The sequence below is a fragment of the Penicillium cinerascens genome (assembly GCF_028974065.1).
Source record: "Penicillium cinerascens strain IBT 15544 chromosome Unknown contig_24_segment0_segment0, whole genome shotgun sequence".
NCBI classification, from domain to species: Eukaryota; Fungi; Ascomycota; class Eurotiomycetes; order Eurotiales; family Aspergillaceae; genus Penicillium; species Penicillium cinerascens.
Genome location: NW_026695290.1, coordinates 2,857,542 through 2,872,485, shown reverse-complemented (window position 1 = coordinate 2,872,485; position 14,944 = coordinate 2,857,542). Strand labels below are relative to the sequence as shown.

The 14,944-nt window shown below is 51.2% G+C and overlaps 8 protein-coding genes across 8 annotated transcripts; 4 read left to right on the top strand and 4 right to left on the bottom strand.

Moving 5' to 3' along the window:
- Positions 1–50: 50 nt before the first annotated feature.
- N7498_004180 (C2H2-type zinc finger protein) lies at positions 51–1,959 on the top strand (the record flags this gene model as incomplete). The annotated part of the gene is made up of 5 exons (XM_058451242.1): positions 51–1,332; positions 1,392–1,532; positions 1,582–1,658; positions 1,709–1,799; positions 1,856–1,959. The coding sequence occupies 5 exons, from the start codon at positions 51–53 to the stop codon at positions 1,957–1,959; spliced, it is 1,695 nt and encodes a 564-aa protein (XP_058310704.1).
- A 523-nt stretch (positions 1,960–2,482) lies between these two features.
- Positions 2,483–3,076, bottom strand: N7498_004179 (uncharacterized protein; the record flags this gene model as incomplete). Its single annotated transcript, XM_058451241.1, has 1 exon — positions 2,483–3,076. One exon carries the CDS (start codon positions 3,074–3,076, stop codon positions 2,483–2,485), a length of 594 nt encoding a protein of 197 aa, XP_058310703.1.
- Positions 3,077–4,685: 1,609 nt separating this feature from the next.
- Positions 4,686–5,981, top strand: N7498_004178 (sialidase family protein; the record flags this gene model as incomplete). Its single annotated transcript, XM_058451240.1, has 4 exons — positions 4,686–5,218; positions 5,274–5,390; positions 5,446–5,494; positions 5,550–5,981. 4 exons carry the CDS (start codon positions 4,686–4,688, stop codon positions 5,979–5,981), a joined length of 1,131 nt encoding a protein of 376 aa, XP_058310702.1.
- A 433-nt stretch (positions 5,982–6,414) lies between these two features.
- N7498_004177 (glycoside hydrolase family 7 protein) lies at positions 6,415–7,662 on the top strand (the record flags this gene model as incomplete). Its single annotated transcript, XM_058451239.1, has 1 exon — positions 6,415–7,662. The coding sequence occupies one exon, from the start codon at positions 6,415–6,417 to the stop codon at positions 7,660–7,662; it is 1,248 nt and encodes a 415-aa protein (XP_058310701.1).
- A 280-nt stretch (positions 7,663–7,942) lies between these two features.
- N7498_004176 (uncharacterized protein) lies at positions 7,943–9,742 on the bottom strand (the record flags this gene model as incomplete). The annotated part of the gene is made up of 1 exon (XM_058451238.1): positions 7,943–9,742. The coding sequence occupies one exon, from the start codon at positions 9,740–9,742 to the stop codon at positions 7,943–7,945; it is 1,800 nt and encodes a 599-aa protein (XP_058310700.1).
- Positions 9,743–10,794: 1,052 nt separating this feature from the next.
- N7498_004175 (oxidase ustYa family protein) lies at positions 10,795–11,853 on the top strand (the record flags this gene model as incomplete). Its single annotated transcript, XM_058451237.1, has 5 exons — positions 10,795–11,041; positions 11,093–11,224; positions 11,278–11,408; positions 11,460–11,559; positions 11,612–11,853. The coding sequence occupies 5 exons, from the start codon at positions 10,795–10,797 to the stop codon at positions 11,851–11,853; spliced, it is 852 nt and encodes a 283-aa protein (XP_058310699.1).
- A 76-nt stretch (positions 11,854–11,929) lies between these two features.
- N7498_004174 (GNAT family N-acetyltransferase) lies at positions 11,930–12,541 on the bottom strand (the record flags this gene model as incomplete). The annotated part of the gene is made up of 1 exon (XM_058451236.1): positions 11,930–12,541. The coding sequence occupies one exon, from the start codon at positions 12,539–12,541 to the stop codon at positions 11,930–11,932; it is 612 nt and encodes a 203-aa protein (XP_058310698.1).
- A 661-nt stretch (positions 12,542–13,202) lies between these two features.
- Positions 13,203–14,854, bottom strand: N7498_004173 (purine-cytosine permease family protein; the record flags this gene model as incomplete). The annotated part of the gene is made up of 2 exons (XM_058451235.1): positions 13,203–14,330; positions 14,387–14,854. 2 exons carry the CDS (start codon positions 14,852–14,854, stop codon positions 13,203–13,205), a joined length of 1,596 nt encoding a protein of 531 aa, XP_058310697.1.
- Positions 14,855–14,944: the final 90 nt, after the last annotated feature.

The following is a 14,944-nucleotide window of genomic DNA, read 5'->3' as shown; positions in this document are numbered from 1 at the left end:
TCCCGTGTCACCTTTCTTTTGCTCTTCCTTCGACCTGGTCCGCGCGCAATATGACTTCCCCAAACCAGGCAGATCCTTTCTGTCTCGAGTGCCATTGGGAGGGCTTCCATATTGATGGCAAAGACCCCACGGATTCCTCGGGCACATCCCAGCCCCAGTGGCCCTGCTCGGACCCTGACCATCACAACTCTCTAGGGTGTGAGGTCGACGAGGCTTGCTGTGATGTGGACGATTGCCAGACAGACGATTGCGCGCTAGACTGTGGATCAGTATGCGATGGCTTCGTGGACTGCGACGCTTCGAGCGTCTGTTCCGTTCCTCACTGCGATGACGCCCACTGTGATGAGCAGAACTGCGAAAGCACAGACCCCGTCTGCTTCGAAGACCATTGCTGCGATGCTACTGCTGCCCAGGATTGTGGCTTTGACTCTTTCTTCGGCCTAAATAACCCCCTTTCCCTGGACACTTCAACTCTACTGCCTTCGACAACAATGAACCACCATGCCGGCGAACCGGGCAAATTCTCGGAGCATACTATGCCGGGGCCTCTTGACCCATGCTATCATCATGACTTCTTACACTCCTACCAGTCTCATGCCAACCACTGTGATGAGAATGTATCCAACCACTTCGAATGTCATGACTTCCAGAGGGATCTACAAGTGCTGTTTCCGACCCAGCACTACCCAACCCAGACGGATGTCAACCCGGCAGAAGTCTTCCATATGATGGGCATGTGTTCGGACTACTCTGTTTGCGAGAACCCACATGTTCCCGAACAACAACTTGACCCTCATCTCGAGAAACCTACGCATAACCCTACAATGAACTCCTTGAATTGCGTTCACCCCGAACATCACCATGTCCACGGCTACTTCAAAAACCCTAACGACCTCAACCTTCACATCCCTCGAGGGCCACACCGCAACCATCACCGATGCCGAGGACACCACCACGTACATCCCTATTCTCCCTACTCTCGTCAGTCACGGTCCAGCGTGAGCTCACATCTCCTTTCGAGCCCTGGAGAGACCCCACCTCCGCTGGACGGAGGGGCATCCTCGGTCTTGACGACCCCGGACTTCTCTGCTGAGGACAGTGACGTGCATATTTGCAAGTGGGTAACCAAGATCCACGGGGTTCAGGCTGCCTGTGGTGCAACCTTTGCGGATGCAGGCGCTTTACAAGATCATCTGGTCGCCAGCCATATGAGTACAGTGGATGGAGCGAAGGGCAACGGATACTACTGTTGCTGGGAAGGATGCCATCGTCCAGATGAGCCGTTCTCGCAAAAGTCAAAACTCCAGGGTCACTTTCTCACTCACAGCAATTGTAAGACTCCCTTTGCGCTATTACGTCTACGGCTTGGCTTACCATACATAACTCTCTAGACAAGAACTTCAGATGCTCCGTGTGTGGCAAATCATTTGCTCGACAGGCGACCTTGGATCGACACGAGCGCAGTCATCGTGGTGACAAGCCCTATAAATGCAAGATCTGCTTGAAGACATTCACGGATAGCAGTGAACTGAGTATGTATTCTTCCTCTCATTGCTTTTGGTCCCCTGCTAATGGGTCCAGAAACACACTCGCGAACACATTCCGGCGAGAAGCCATTCAAGTGCACCTATCCAGGATGTAATTTCCAAACCGGAGATGTGAGTATCATACATTCCACACCCATTGAACATCACTGATCTCTTCACAGTCATCAAACATGTCCAGCCACCGACTGACCCACGGCGAGCGCAAACACAAATGCCCTTTCCCCGGCTGCACCAAGAGCTTTACTCGCCCTGGTACGTCCGCGCCCGAGCACTCAATGCGATCTAGTACTAATCCATCATTGTTTTAGACCAATTGAAACGCCATCAACGGACCACACACAAGGAACCCTTGTCTACCCTCCCATCCCCCAGCCCAAGTCACTTCACACTCACTCCCTTCGCTGTCGTCTAACGACCCCCAGCCTTCACTTCTCTGCTGTATGATTGTCATGCTCTTACGATCTACCAACTATCCGAGGAAACGGAAACGGCGCTACTCGTGACCGGGCGTGTTACGGCTTGAAATTTATAAAACCCTTTGGGACAAGTTTGGCGTTCTCATTTTGCGGACACTAAAATATACTTGAACTATGTCCGGGTCTGGACTCCACCTTCTCCAGACCTGCTATCATGAATCTAATCCGATATATTGTTTGACACTGCTGCGCTACTTTACGAGTTGCGGCTTTGTTCCCCTACTATTGATTGAATAATGGAATTGATATCCACGAAGACGTTGAGTTTCGATTTTGCTGCTACAAAATATGCCCCGGTACTTTCCTGTCGTATGGAATAGACTAACCCGTACATTGGATGATATACACTTCATCTCAACCTCACAACCCACTCCCAAACCACTTCCTATAGATACATACACATCTACCATCTAATCAACCATCACTCTAATTCGTCACCAAGAATCCGAATACAAAAATCTACTCAGCCCTAGCCCTCTCCTCCAAAACAACAACCGCACTCCTCAACTCTCGAACCCGCTGCCCGACCCTCCTCTTAACCTCATCCCGAACCTCATCCGACACTCCCTTGGGATTGTATTTCGTCTCAACGATCGGACTCCCCTCCGTGGTTGATCCTCCGACCCCAACACCCTCCATCTGCTCCCCGGGCTTCCCGCTGTACAGGTGGTAAACAGCGATGAACTGGTTCAGAGCGTCGCGCGCGGATTCCCGGTCCGAGGCGGCGTAGATGGTTGCGCTGTCAGTACTGTCGGTGGCGATTTCGAATTCGTCGGTAGCGATTTCGTAGAGATCTTGCAGTTCTTCAACTAAGAGGTCCGCTGGTGGTCTGCCGGTGACACTGTTGGCGGCGTAGGGTCTAGTTTGATGGTGGAGGTTTGTAATAGGGCCCGTCGAAAGTGGTGTGGTAAGAGAAGTTTTCTTAGAAACGGTGCTGCTGGAGATGACTTTGTGTAGAGGGCGAGCTTGTGTGAAGCTCGAGCTTAGTCGGGCGGGTTGCAAGTTGCGGAGGCGGAGGTGCAATGCTCGTGTGCGAAGCGCCGGAGAGGCCATTTTTGTGGATGATGACTTTATAGTGAAGGTTGAGTAACTGATAGGGGTAAAGGATAAGTAATTGCCAAAATTTTGGAGAGTTGAGAGAGCACCTTGGTGGCCCTGTCCCTGAGGCGAGGGTCCCATAACGATGACGTCAGTCACCTCGGCGATAAGATAAGCGTGTGTATCACGTGATGTTCAGGGCAGAGCAGCATTAATCACAGTTGAGGTCTTGGCAGTATGGATCAGATCGATTCTACGTGTAAATTTGTTTACATGGTCTATCTTGACTCTAATAGTCAAGAGATTGCGTAGCTTTATCACGATTCGACTGGAAAAAAATGGGGTTTTTGTCATTTCCGGGTTTCCTCTATTACAGTATATTTTGTACACTTTGGAACATGTGGCAGATTATGATCAAATATCAATCTTGCATTGGAAATGGAATGAGCAAAGAACTATCAGCAAAAGATACCAACATCGAAATCATGAAAGCATTCCTGCCCAAACAAAATACCCTCCAGCGAAAGAAACACTTCGTCTGTTGGAGGCTCCATAATGAAGGCACAACTTTCATATTCTAACGGAGCGTGACTTAGACCCTGACATTCCAGTGAATCTGAGCCCTGCTTATGAACGACTTTCTCGACTCGATGAACCTTGAATGATTCCTTCTTTTCGGGTTTCATCTTGAACCATTTCTTGATAGACCACATGGTGGGCCAGCACTGCATTGTGAGACGTTTGACTTGTGAAAGCTTAGTGTGTTGAAAGTGGTGGTATTTCAAGGTCAGTTATATTGTGTGAGGGAGGACAGGTTGGGAAGTGAAGGAGAAAGCGAGCTACGACACGACCTGAAGAGATACGCAAGGAACTTCAATTTGGTTTAGTAGCACTGAATGCTCAAAACGGAATGGTTGATCCATATCAGGTCAAGCTTCATGAGACTGAACGGGGACGGGAATAGGATCCATGGGTCAGGTAAATCTTATCTGAGGACTGAGGCTTTTATAAAGCTGGGACTTCGGTTTACGACCGTCCAGAAAACCCAAGGTGTTCACACTCTTTTCTGGAGGCAACGACTGTGGTAACACTAGAACGAAGATAAACAATTGTGGCATAGCGTAGTATGATGAACTCGTCCCATAGGGTACCGGGAAAGAATGTTAGTCCGACACCATTTCCTTGCCACTTGCACCGGGATTTATTTTCCATTCCTGAATTCGTAATTGACTGTCGGAGAATTTGCATTAGTTCTCATAGTACCGGAGCCGTGCGGGGGAACGGCCGACCAGCTTAGTGCGTGTACTTCCAGTCGCGAGTCAGGAGCATTCGCTTAGCGCAAATTGCAAATACGGAAACAAGATCAGACGATCCCGAATGAACCAGAGAGATGGTGAAATATGTCGCCAGGGCAGAGATGTGATTGACGGAAATTCATGGCCCCACAGCGTCAGCCTAGAAATAACCTCACGCAAATCCCAAACGAGGACAACTCCGGTGGGATGAACCTGCATCATCTATACCCCACAAATCTCTGAAGGCCTTACTTCAAGACTATAAATGCAGTAGTAACAATACGCAAATCCAATTGACATCTTGATCTCTACGGTTACATTTGGCAACCATGAAGCTCCACCATCTCCTTCCGGTTGCTGCATTCGCTGCAGCAGCAAGCATCTCACACGCTGAATCACCCTCCCCGCTCTCTGAATCAACCATTTTCTTCCCACCTTCCGACTACAACATCCCCAGAACGCTGTACGCCCGCAATGAGCAACTCCCAAATGGCGACCTTCTCGCCACATGGGAAAATTACTCCCCAGAACCACCTCTAGTGTACTTTCCCATCTACCGCTCCAAAGACTTTGGCAAAACATGGTCGGAAATATCTCAAGTCCATGATACCGTCAATGGATACGGGTTGCGATACCAGCCGTTTCTCTATTACCTCCCCGAGACCATAGGTTCCTTTAGCGCTGGAACACTGCTGTTGGCTGGAAATAGTATTCCGACTAATTTGTCTTCGACACATATTGATCTGTATGCGTCGCACGATGATGGGCTGACTTGGGAGTTCGTGAGCCAGATTGCGGCTGGGGGAGAGGCTCTCCCGGATAACGGGCTGACCCCAGTATGGGAGCCGTTCTTGCTTGCTCAGTAAGTTATTAAAATAACATTGAGATTGTTTGAGGAGGAAGCTAATAGCCTACAGCAATGGCAAGTTGATTTGCTATTATTCGGACCAGCGAGCCAATACCACCCATGGCCAGAAATTGGTTCACCAGGTGTCGCCTGATTTGACGACGTGGGGACCCGTTGTTAACGATGTGTATGGACACTTGCTCAATTCTTCCGAACATAACTGACCTTTGTCCGTTGTTTAGCGCATATCCAACATACACTGATCGACCGGGAATGCCAATCGTTACAAAGGTCAGTTATACCGAAAATATCTATATCTATAGCTCCACGATACTGATGGCCGTAGCTCCCCAACGGCCAATACATCTACTTCTACGAATATGGTTCATTCTTCAACACCTCAAGCTACTCTTTCCCATTATACTTCCGCTTGTCATCCAACCCCGAGGACTTTGCCTCCGCCGAGGGCCATCAGCTGGTTGTATCAAGCGGCACAGTTCCAACCTCTTCACCATACGTCGTTTGGACACCGTACGGCGGCAAGAATGGCACCATCGTCGCTAGTTCCGGCACGCAGAGCACGCTCTTGATCAACCAGGCACTCGGCGAGGGTGAGTGGACGGAAATATCATCTCCAGAATCCCAGAGCTACTCCAGATCTCTAAGGGTCCTGTCCGAAGGGAACGGCAAATATTTACTCGTGAACGGTGCGGGTGTACTGTCGGGGACAAACAATAGTGTGACAGTGAGCGTTATGGACCTTGAAGAGGCTCTGTGAAACATCCAAGCAATTAATGCATTTCTAGTACGTCACAGCTGAGTTCATCTATCAACTTCAATTTACCATGAAAGGAAACCCCATCTTCTATAGTAGATGCCAAATTAAGTGACTTTTACCCCGGGGAACTCGGTGATGGAAATCGTGGAATGCCGGCTACATTCCCCAGGGGCAGATTGACAGGGGAAACAGATCTCATCATTCACATTCCAATTGCCGTCCCCCTGAGACAGACTTTCCCGGGGCGCCAAACCTAAGGAATGGAAAAATGGCGTTTTGTTATTTGGGAGTTTATTGGAGCGCGATGTCTTCGATTTACATGAAACCACCGTATTACACTTTCGAAATGAGGACATATTAACACGTCAAAATAGCAATTTCACCAGACAGGTCGCCAAAAGGGTCTGAAAGTCAATACCACGATTCATCAACAATGACGCGAATTTTGTTGCTCGCGGTGGCCATCCTCCACCTAGTCCACGCGCAACAAATCGGGACGCCAGACATCCACCCAAAACTCCAAACATGGAAATGCACCAAAAAGCACGGCTGCACAAAACAAGCAACCTCCGTTGTCCTCGATGCTCTCTCCCACCCACTCCATCTCGTGGGCAACGCCGGTATCTCATGCGGCGACTGGTCAGGACTAAACAAATCACTGTGCTCCACAGACTCGGACTGCGCCCAGAACTGCATCCTCGATGGAGTCGACTATGCAAGCTACGGCGTCAGCACCAAAGACGACAAATTGGTCCTGCACCAGTACATTCAATCACACAATGAAACGACCGTTGCCTCGCCTCGAGTCTACCTGCTTGATGAAAGCGGAAAGAACTACGACATGCTCAGACTCCTAAACCAAGAACTCAGTTTCGACGTCGACGTTTCATCGCTCGTCTGTGGCATGAACGGTGCTTTGTATCTTTCTGAGATGTCTCGGTCTGGAGGACGCAGTGATCTTAACCCCGCCGGGGCGCAGTATGGGACTGGGTACTGTGATGTGCAGTGCCCGGCTACGGCGTTTATTGACGGTGTTGCGAATGTTGACGCCGACGGGGCGTGTTGCAATGAGATGGATCTTTGGGAGGCAAATGCGGTTTCTACGGGGTATACAGCACATGCATGCAATATTTCCCGGCTGTACGAGTGCAGTGGCGACGAGTGTGGGAGTGAGGGCGTCTGTGATAAGTCGGGGTGTGGGTTTAATCCGTATGCGCTTGGGGACCATGACTATTATGGGTATCGGAAGGTGGTGGATACGAGCAAAAGGTTTACCGTTGTGACGCAGTTTGTTACGGATGATGGATCGGAGGGAGGGAGTTTGAGGGAGATTAGACGGTTGTATGTGCAGGATGGCAAGGTGATTCAGAATGCTGTTGTTGAGGTGTCAGGGTCGGATATTGATTCGTTGACGGATGGGTCTTGTTCGACTTCTGCGAGTCGCTTCCAGCAGTTGGGCGGGCTGAAGCAGATGGGCAAGGCACTGTCTCGTGGGATGGTCCTGATTTTTAGTATCTGGAATGACTCGGGGGCCTTTATGAATTGGCTGGATAGTGGGAGCGCCGGGCCATGCAACAGTACCGCAGGAAATCCGAAGCTGATCCAAGCTCAGCATCCGGGAACTTCGGTGACATTTTCGAATATCAGGTGGGGTGATATTGGATCTACGTATGTCCATTGAGAGAAAAAGGGGTTTCATCGCAAATCAAAGCGTTTCCTATTCTTGCTAGAACTATTCTAACCACTCTTCCATTTTCCAATGCCAAATCAAATCCATGTCATGTAAAGAGCGTATACAGTTCGTGTCCTCATAATAATCATGAAGTGCATCAAAACATAAAAATCAAACATCAAAACATCAAGACAATCCGAAAATGCAATTATGCTTCCTCCTCTGGTTCTCGTCATAGCAAGTTAGGTTGTGGGCGCATCGTTCTGCTACTCGGCACCCTCTAGCACACCTAGGTGGAGGCAGTGGGGGTAGCAGAGGCATCGCTCAGGTGGTCACGCTCAGCGTCGCTGATGTAGCCGCTGTCCTCGCCGTTGTCGCCGTGGCCGTGGTTGTCGTGGTTGTCGCCGTGGCCGTGGTTGTCTTGGTTGTCGCCGTGGTCGCCGTGGTTGTTGTCGTGGTGGTCTTTGCCGTACTTGTAGCTGTCGGTGTTGACGGTCTTGTCGTAGCTAGGCTGGTTGCGGGCGACAATCACGCTGGGGGTGGGAGTGGCGCCGTAGCGGGTCCAATCACTGCGGCAGGACCAGCCACTGCGGTCGTTGTAGTTGCCGTTCTCGCAGCGGTCCCAGTTCTCATTGTTGTAGTTGCCGTTGTGGCGGCGGTTGCAGCTGAGGTCGTAGCGGTTGCAGGGACGGGGCCAGATAGAAGGCCACCAGCGGGCAAAAATACCGGCGGGGCGCTCAGCGTTGAGTTCGGCCTCCCTGTTCTGCTCTTCAATCACGCCTTCCTCAGCGGGAGTCCAGCGGCGAACAACCACAGTGGGGGTCACTGCGCTGGCAATTTCGGCGGCGTCACGGTCGAGTTGATAATCACCGTTGTTCTCACGGTCCCAGTCATCGCCGTTGCCGTTGTTGTAGCCATTGTTGTAGCCGTTGTTATAGCCGTTGTCGTTGTTGTAGCCGTTGTTATAGCCGTTGTTGTTGTTGTAGCCGTTGTTTCCGTAGCGTTCGTTCTCGGGGATCCAGCGGCGGACAGGGGCGGTGATAGAGCCAGAAGGGCCATCAATGTGGGCAATTTGGGAGGGATAAACTCCGTTGTTCCAGTTCTCGCCGTTGTTGTACCGGCCGTTGTTATAGCGGCCGTTGTTGTATCGGCCGTTGTTGTACTGACCGTTGTTGTACTCCTCATTCTCGTTCTCGGGCATCCAGCGACGAGAGACAGTGATAGAGCCAGAAGGACCATCGACTTGGGTGGCGCCAGGGCGGTCAACTCCGTTGTTGTACTGTCCATTGTTCCAGTTCTCGCCGTTGTTGTACTCGCCGTTGTTGTACTCGCCGTTGTTGTACTCGCCGTTGTTGTACTCGCCGTTGTTGTACTCGCCGTTGCTGTACTGGCCATTGTTGTAGCGCTCATTCTCCGGAATCCAACGGCGGAGGATGCCAGCACCGTTGGTGGCAGTGCCGGAGTGCTCGTTCATGCCGCGCTCACCGGTCAAACTGCCAGCGCCGGAGTGCTCGTTCATGCTGCGCTCACCGGTCAAACTGCCAGCGCCAGCAGCAGTGCCCATGTGGGGGACTCCAACACCGGGAACGCCAGGAACACCGACGCCGGGAACACCGACGCCGGGAACACCGACTCCAGGAACACCGACTTCGGGGACTCCAGGGACGCCGGGGATACCACGCTTAACGGGGATGCCAATGCGAGTCTCGGGAAGACGGAAAGCACCACGGTGACGCTCTCCAGGAAGGTCGACACCGGGAATCCAGCGACGCTGCCAGCGGCCGTTGTTGTACTCGCCGTTGTTGTACCGGCCGTTGTTGTACCGGCCGTTGTTGTACCGGCCGTTGTTGTACCGGCCGTTGTTGTAGCGGCCGTTGTTGTACTCGCCGTTGTTGTACTCGCCGTTCTCATAGCTGCCAACCTCACCACCGTTGTTGGGGATGAACTCGCCGTTCACGTAGTGGCCCTTGCGGTACTGGCCACTAGGATCCCATTGGCCGGCTTGGTCATTGGGATCAACAGGGAGAGCGAGAGAGGTGAAGGGAGAGATAGCCAGCATAAGCAGGCCATTGATGAGAGTGTAGCGCATTTTGGAGGATCGAGGTAAACAAATAGAAGTATTGAACTTGGTTGATCGAAAGAACTCTTTGACCTGTGAGGATCTCGGGAGTTGCTTGAGTTGATGAGAGTCAAGACAGTGCCATCACCCCGTATTTATATTCGAGTCGAGCAGCTCGCCGAGGTCCAAGCCTCGTCATTACGTAGCTTGGAAGAGCTCTCCAAGCTATTGATGCAGATGTCTGAGCTCGACTTGCGCTTCACGTCATCCAGCTTCGCTGGGACTTGAGGGAACCTGCAAGGGACGGCGGTCGAACGTGCAGAGAATCATCCTGCCTTGCGAGAGACAAGCCGGCGAGAGAACAGCTGCGAGATGATTTCAGAGGGCGACGATGGCTGGTGTCAGTATGAGCCATATACCTTACGTAACCTAAGGAACCCCCCGCATCAAATGTCTTACACTGCAGGTCTTAAGCTTTACATGATGAACCTCGCATTGAGATGCATCGAAGCGCACTCTATTTGTTTCTCGGGCTGTAGATCTCTCCCCAAGGGGCTTAAGCGCATTCCAGTCGATCCCAGGCGCTTACAATCTGCATCGTGCTGCAGATTGCATGTCTTTGACAAGACTCGGTTACGTCGCCGTGATCGTGGGTTGTCAAATGTTGTCAGGCCAAGTCGTGCCGCTCCAGCCACCCAAGGGGGGCCTGTCCGATCACCCACGCACCACGCTCTGGGGCTGCTCATGGGATCATAAAAACGTGTAAGACACGCATGGGAGACAGTCTGTCAATGCACTGCCATTACGACGGCTTGTTCCGGGTGAAGGTTGACATACTCGAGGAATGCGCGGGCCGCTGGAGTAGCGGTCTGGCTGGGATTGAGTTGAGAAGGTTTGAGCTTTGGCTTCTGTCTGAGTTTGCGCCTGTCTCGAGCTTGTTTCTGGCTGGCAGTGGACTGCTCAGTTGTTTGTTGTCTATTGGAAAGCTCTCCTCATCCTCCGACTCCCAGCCTGTCTCTGTTCTTCCAAGTCTCAACACCCAACCTTCTTGTTTTATTCAACTCCTAGTTTCTCTATACCCAATGGACATGTTCAGAGATAAGTCTCCCGATCTAGAAGATGGGGACTATGAGACTTGCGAAGGCCTTCTGGCCGAAGAGCAGGGTCAGGATTGGACTCCCGAAGAAGAAATAGATACTTACGGCGATTGGGCAACTGTTCTCCTTCAATTGACTACCCTCGGTGTCTTTTTTCTACTTGGAATACTGTTTGGGTTTATGTGGCAAGGTGATCTGGACAGCCAGTGCAGTGAATATGTCTCTCAATACTGTATGGCAAACCTTCGAATCTTCCAAGTGTTTGACTGATATATTTATCCAGCACCGGTGATGAGTGGGGTGGGAGTCACATACCACCTCCAGAAATTTAACAACCCCCTCTTGAAGGAGACTGTCTATAGACAAGAGGCGAGTCCTGAGGTAGATGCGGCCTGGGACGCTCTGGGAGTTAACTGTATGCTTCCACTATATCAATCCTATCGTGACTGGCACTGACCTTTTATTTAGATCGAAGAATACGAGTACCTCCCGAAGAAGCAGCCCGATCCGATCTCGCACCCGACCAGGTCAAAATAAACCAGAAATACGGCGGCGGATTTCCTGCCAACGTTGAGGGTCTTCAGCATCTTCAGTGCTTGGTTGGTACACTCCTTGCATTTAAGGCTACCACATCCTAACCAATGGCTTAGAACCTCCTTCGTCAATCCCTCTACTTCAACTACGACTATTACCACTCCAATGGGGAAGGCGCTTTCGCAAACAACGATTTTATCGCTCGGCATCAGATTGGTCAGTGTCCTAATCAGTTCATCATATCAAACCTTACTAACTAATTTTCAAGCCCAATGCGTCGATGTTCTTCGCCAACAACTCATGTGCACGGTAGACACCGGCGTGGTAGGCCAAGTCTGGATCTACCCTGAAAACCCAGAACCATTCGTCGACTTCAACACCCGCCAACGATGCAAGAACTTTGACGCGATCCGTGAATGGGCAGAGAAAAACCAGCTGCCGGAGAACCCACCTGCAGATTTCCTCCAACCTCCTGCGCCGGGGGACCATATCTACAAAGCAATGCCATGAAACGACTCAATGATTAATGTAGCTATGATCGCAATGAAATATCAAGTCCACTCCAAATTATCGCTGGTCAATTTCTCTACAATTCAAGCTTTTCCGTCAAATTGTAAGCCGTCAAATCCTCCATCGAAGGCAAAGCATAAACAGCACTCCTCTTCTCCCCAAATACAATCAAGTCTCCGATCCCCCTAAACTCCAACCCAACCTTCTCCAAAACCCTGCGACTACGCATATCCTCGGCAGCACAGAACCCAAACGCACCCTCAATACCAAGATCTTTTCGCGCATACTCCAGCATACCCTTCGCAGCCTCGGTCGCATATCCCTTTCCGCTCTCCTCGGGTAGAATTGCATACCCGACGTCCGGGGCAGAATAGTACGGATCAGGCGGAGTGCCTTTCATCAGAGAGACTGTGCCGATGGGCTTGCCGTCGCGTAGCGATACTAGGAATATCCCGTGTCGATAGCGGGCGTAGTCTGACAATATACGTCCTTGGATAAAAGATGCTGCCTTTTCGGGTGTGTCGACGGATGTGTGACCGCAGGAACTGATGAAGTCGTCTGTGTTCCATACCTTTACGAGAAAGGCGCAGTGGGTTTGGTTTGCCGGGTCGAAGGGTGTGATTTGTAGGCGCGGAGTGGAGATTGAGAACCCCGGAGGGAATGGGGATGATTCCGAGCCCATAGTCATGTATATCTTGGATTTCGGCTTGGAGTTTTGCTGTCCCGGAGGCCTCTATATATTTGTGTTGTCCGAGCGCGCTCGGGGACAGTGAGTCATTCGGAGCTTATCTACGTGGTAAGCCGTAAATCTAACTGAGAATGGCGCGAGTCTTGTACCCGGTTCGGAGTTGAGATAAATTACGATAATCATGGGTTCATCAAGATTGACTTCATAAACAATTGATCCGAATTGAGCTGGTTTTTCAATCTTCGGAATACATAGTGTGGCTGGCATTTGTTTACTGTTTCTTTCGCGATGATTCGCGCCCTTGATCGCTGTGGGTCGGCGATGGTTCCGTTCAACATAGGCCCAAGCGCCGACAGGCCATGAAGAGGCCCGAAGGCAATTTGCAGACTTCGGTAACAGATTTGACACTGTACCAGGATCTTTGAGGAGCAGGAGAAGCCAATCCCAAGGACGCCTTATGCCTGACTCTCCGAACATTCTGCACACGATAGGGTCAGATTGCCTACAATTTATTGGCCACAGGCTGTTCTAATTTGCATTACCTTGCATTTATCCTACTTGCATATATATATCAGCGATTCATCTCGGTACCTTTAATTTTGAGAAAGACGGATAAGCCTATTCATTGAACGTCCAAATGACGACGCAAGTCAAATGGCCATCACCGACCAAACCTCTTAAGTTCCAACCACCGCATCGGTGGATACACCAACATAGTCCACGAGATACCAACCCAGATACCCAAGTCCGCGCCATCCTCACCAACCATCTTTGCAATAGGCCCAACATACCACACTTGGTTCATAGAAACAATAGCGCCCGCCCAACCAATCAAGAAAGCCATCAGAGCCGCAAGCCCAACCGGCAACTTGGAGGGATCAGCCCAGTCATCCCAGTTAAAGCCCGTCCTTCGGCGGAAGATAGTATGTTCCTCCACGGCAATCATCAGGTAGATAGTAACCCAGTACCCCATCAACGCGAGGAAGTTATCAAAGATATCGAAGAGATAGTTCCTTCCGCCAAGCGCACAAGCCGTATAAATCACCACGCCGACGCAAGAATAGAACCAACGCGGCATCCGGGCTAATTGGCGGCCCATGATTTGGAATCCGAGAGAGGCGGAATATGTGCCGGGGATGTTGTTTGCAATAAGACCCAGGGCGACTAAGACGCCCATGAATTTGCCGAAGCCACCTAGACCCTCGTAGCCTGCGAGGATCAAGGACCCGGAGGACGTGTTGTAGGCTGTTTCCCAGGATGGACGTGTCAGTGCTCCAGAGCCCAGGCCAACGCCTAGGAGATTGGCGAATGTCAATGCTAGTCCGACGCCTAGGAATGTCATAAGGAAAGTCTTCCACTTTGACGTTGTGGGTGGGAAGTAGACGAAGAAGTCGGCGCCTGCAGGTGCCCACGCCACCGAGGCAGATAAGCACAGTGAGAAGAACGAAAGACGATTGCCGGCGATAGTTTGCGACGTTCCATTTGAAACGATCGAAGTGTCGAATTTGGGCCCAGCGCTGCCGACAAGAACGAAGGCGGCGATGAGCTGAGGAACCCATGCGTATCGTTCGTAGATATGGAAGAGACTCATGCCGAAGAGAACAATCACCCACGTCACGATGGCGATGATGATAATTCCCACGACGACGGTCATTCGGCCCCCAGCCACTGCAGAGAGGACTTGTCCGCCGACTAAACAGTCGATCATGCCGTAACCCAGCATGATGATGATGTTGAGAAGACATGCAATCTTGCTGGGGTAGTAACCCATGAAATACCGCGCAACGACCTATTTCACGCATTAATTAAACCTCCCAATCCACAGTGGGGCAGGACTAAACGTACCATAGTCCGATTGCCACTAGCAGGTCCAAACGTGCCCATATACGCAACACCCGCAGCACCAAGCAACGCGCCAAAGGTTGCACAAAGCGCCGAGTCAACAAATCCCAGATCATACGTCAGCGGCCCCATCATTCCAAGCGCCATGTTATTCGCGGTGATATTGGTGCTGAACCACAGCAGGCTCATCTGCAAGTAATTCGTCGCCTTGATCTCATGGCGCTCCTCGAGTGGAACGCGCTCGATACCGCGAGCCTCAAAGAATTTGATTGAGGTGAGTCGTTCATTGAAGCGGCCAAATGCACTTTTCGACACTGTCCCCGGAGATCCTTTCATAGGCCCGTCCGTGACGTGGGGAGAATTGACATTGTGGAGGTTCTCCTCATCCTGGGAGGTTTGATCAACGGAGACTGCCCTGCTATCGCCGGAGGCAGCTTGGACCTGAAGTCCCTTTTCCACGTCCGGAGACATGGCGAGAGTGGTGTCGGAGGGAAAATTCAAGCATATCGGGAAGGGCGGGTCTTATCTGCGCCCGCAATTGCTTAGCCTACTTTAGCTCCA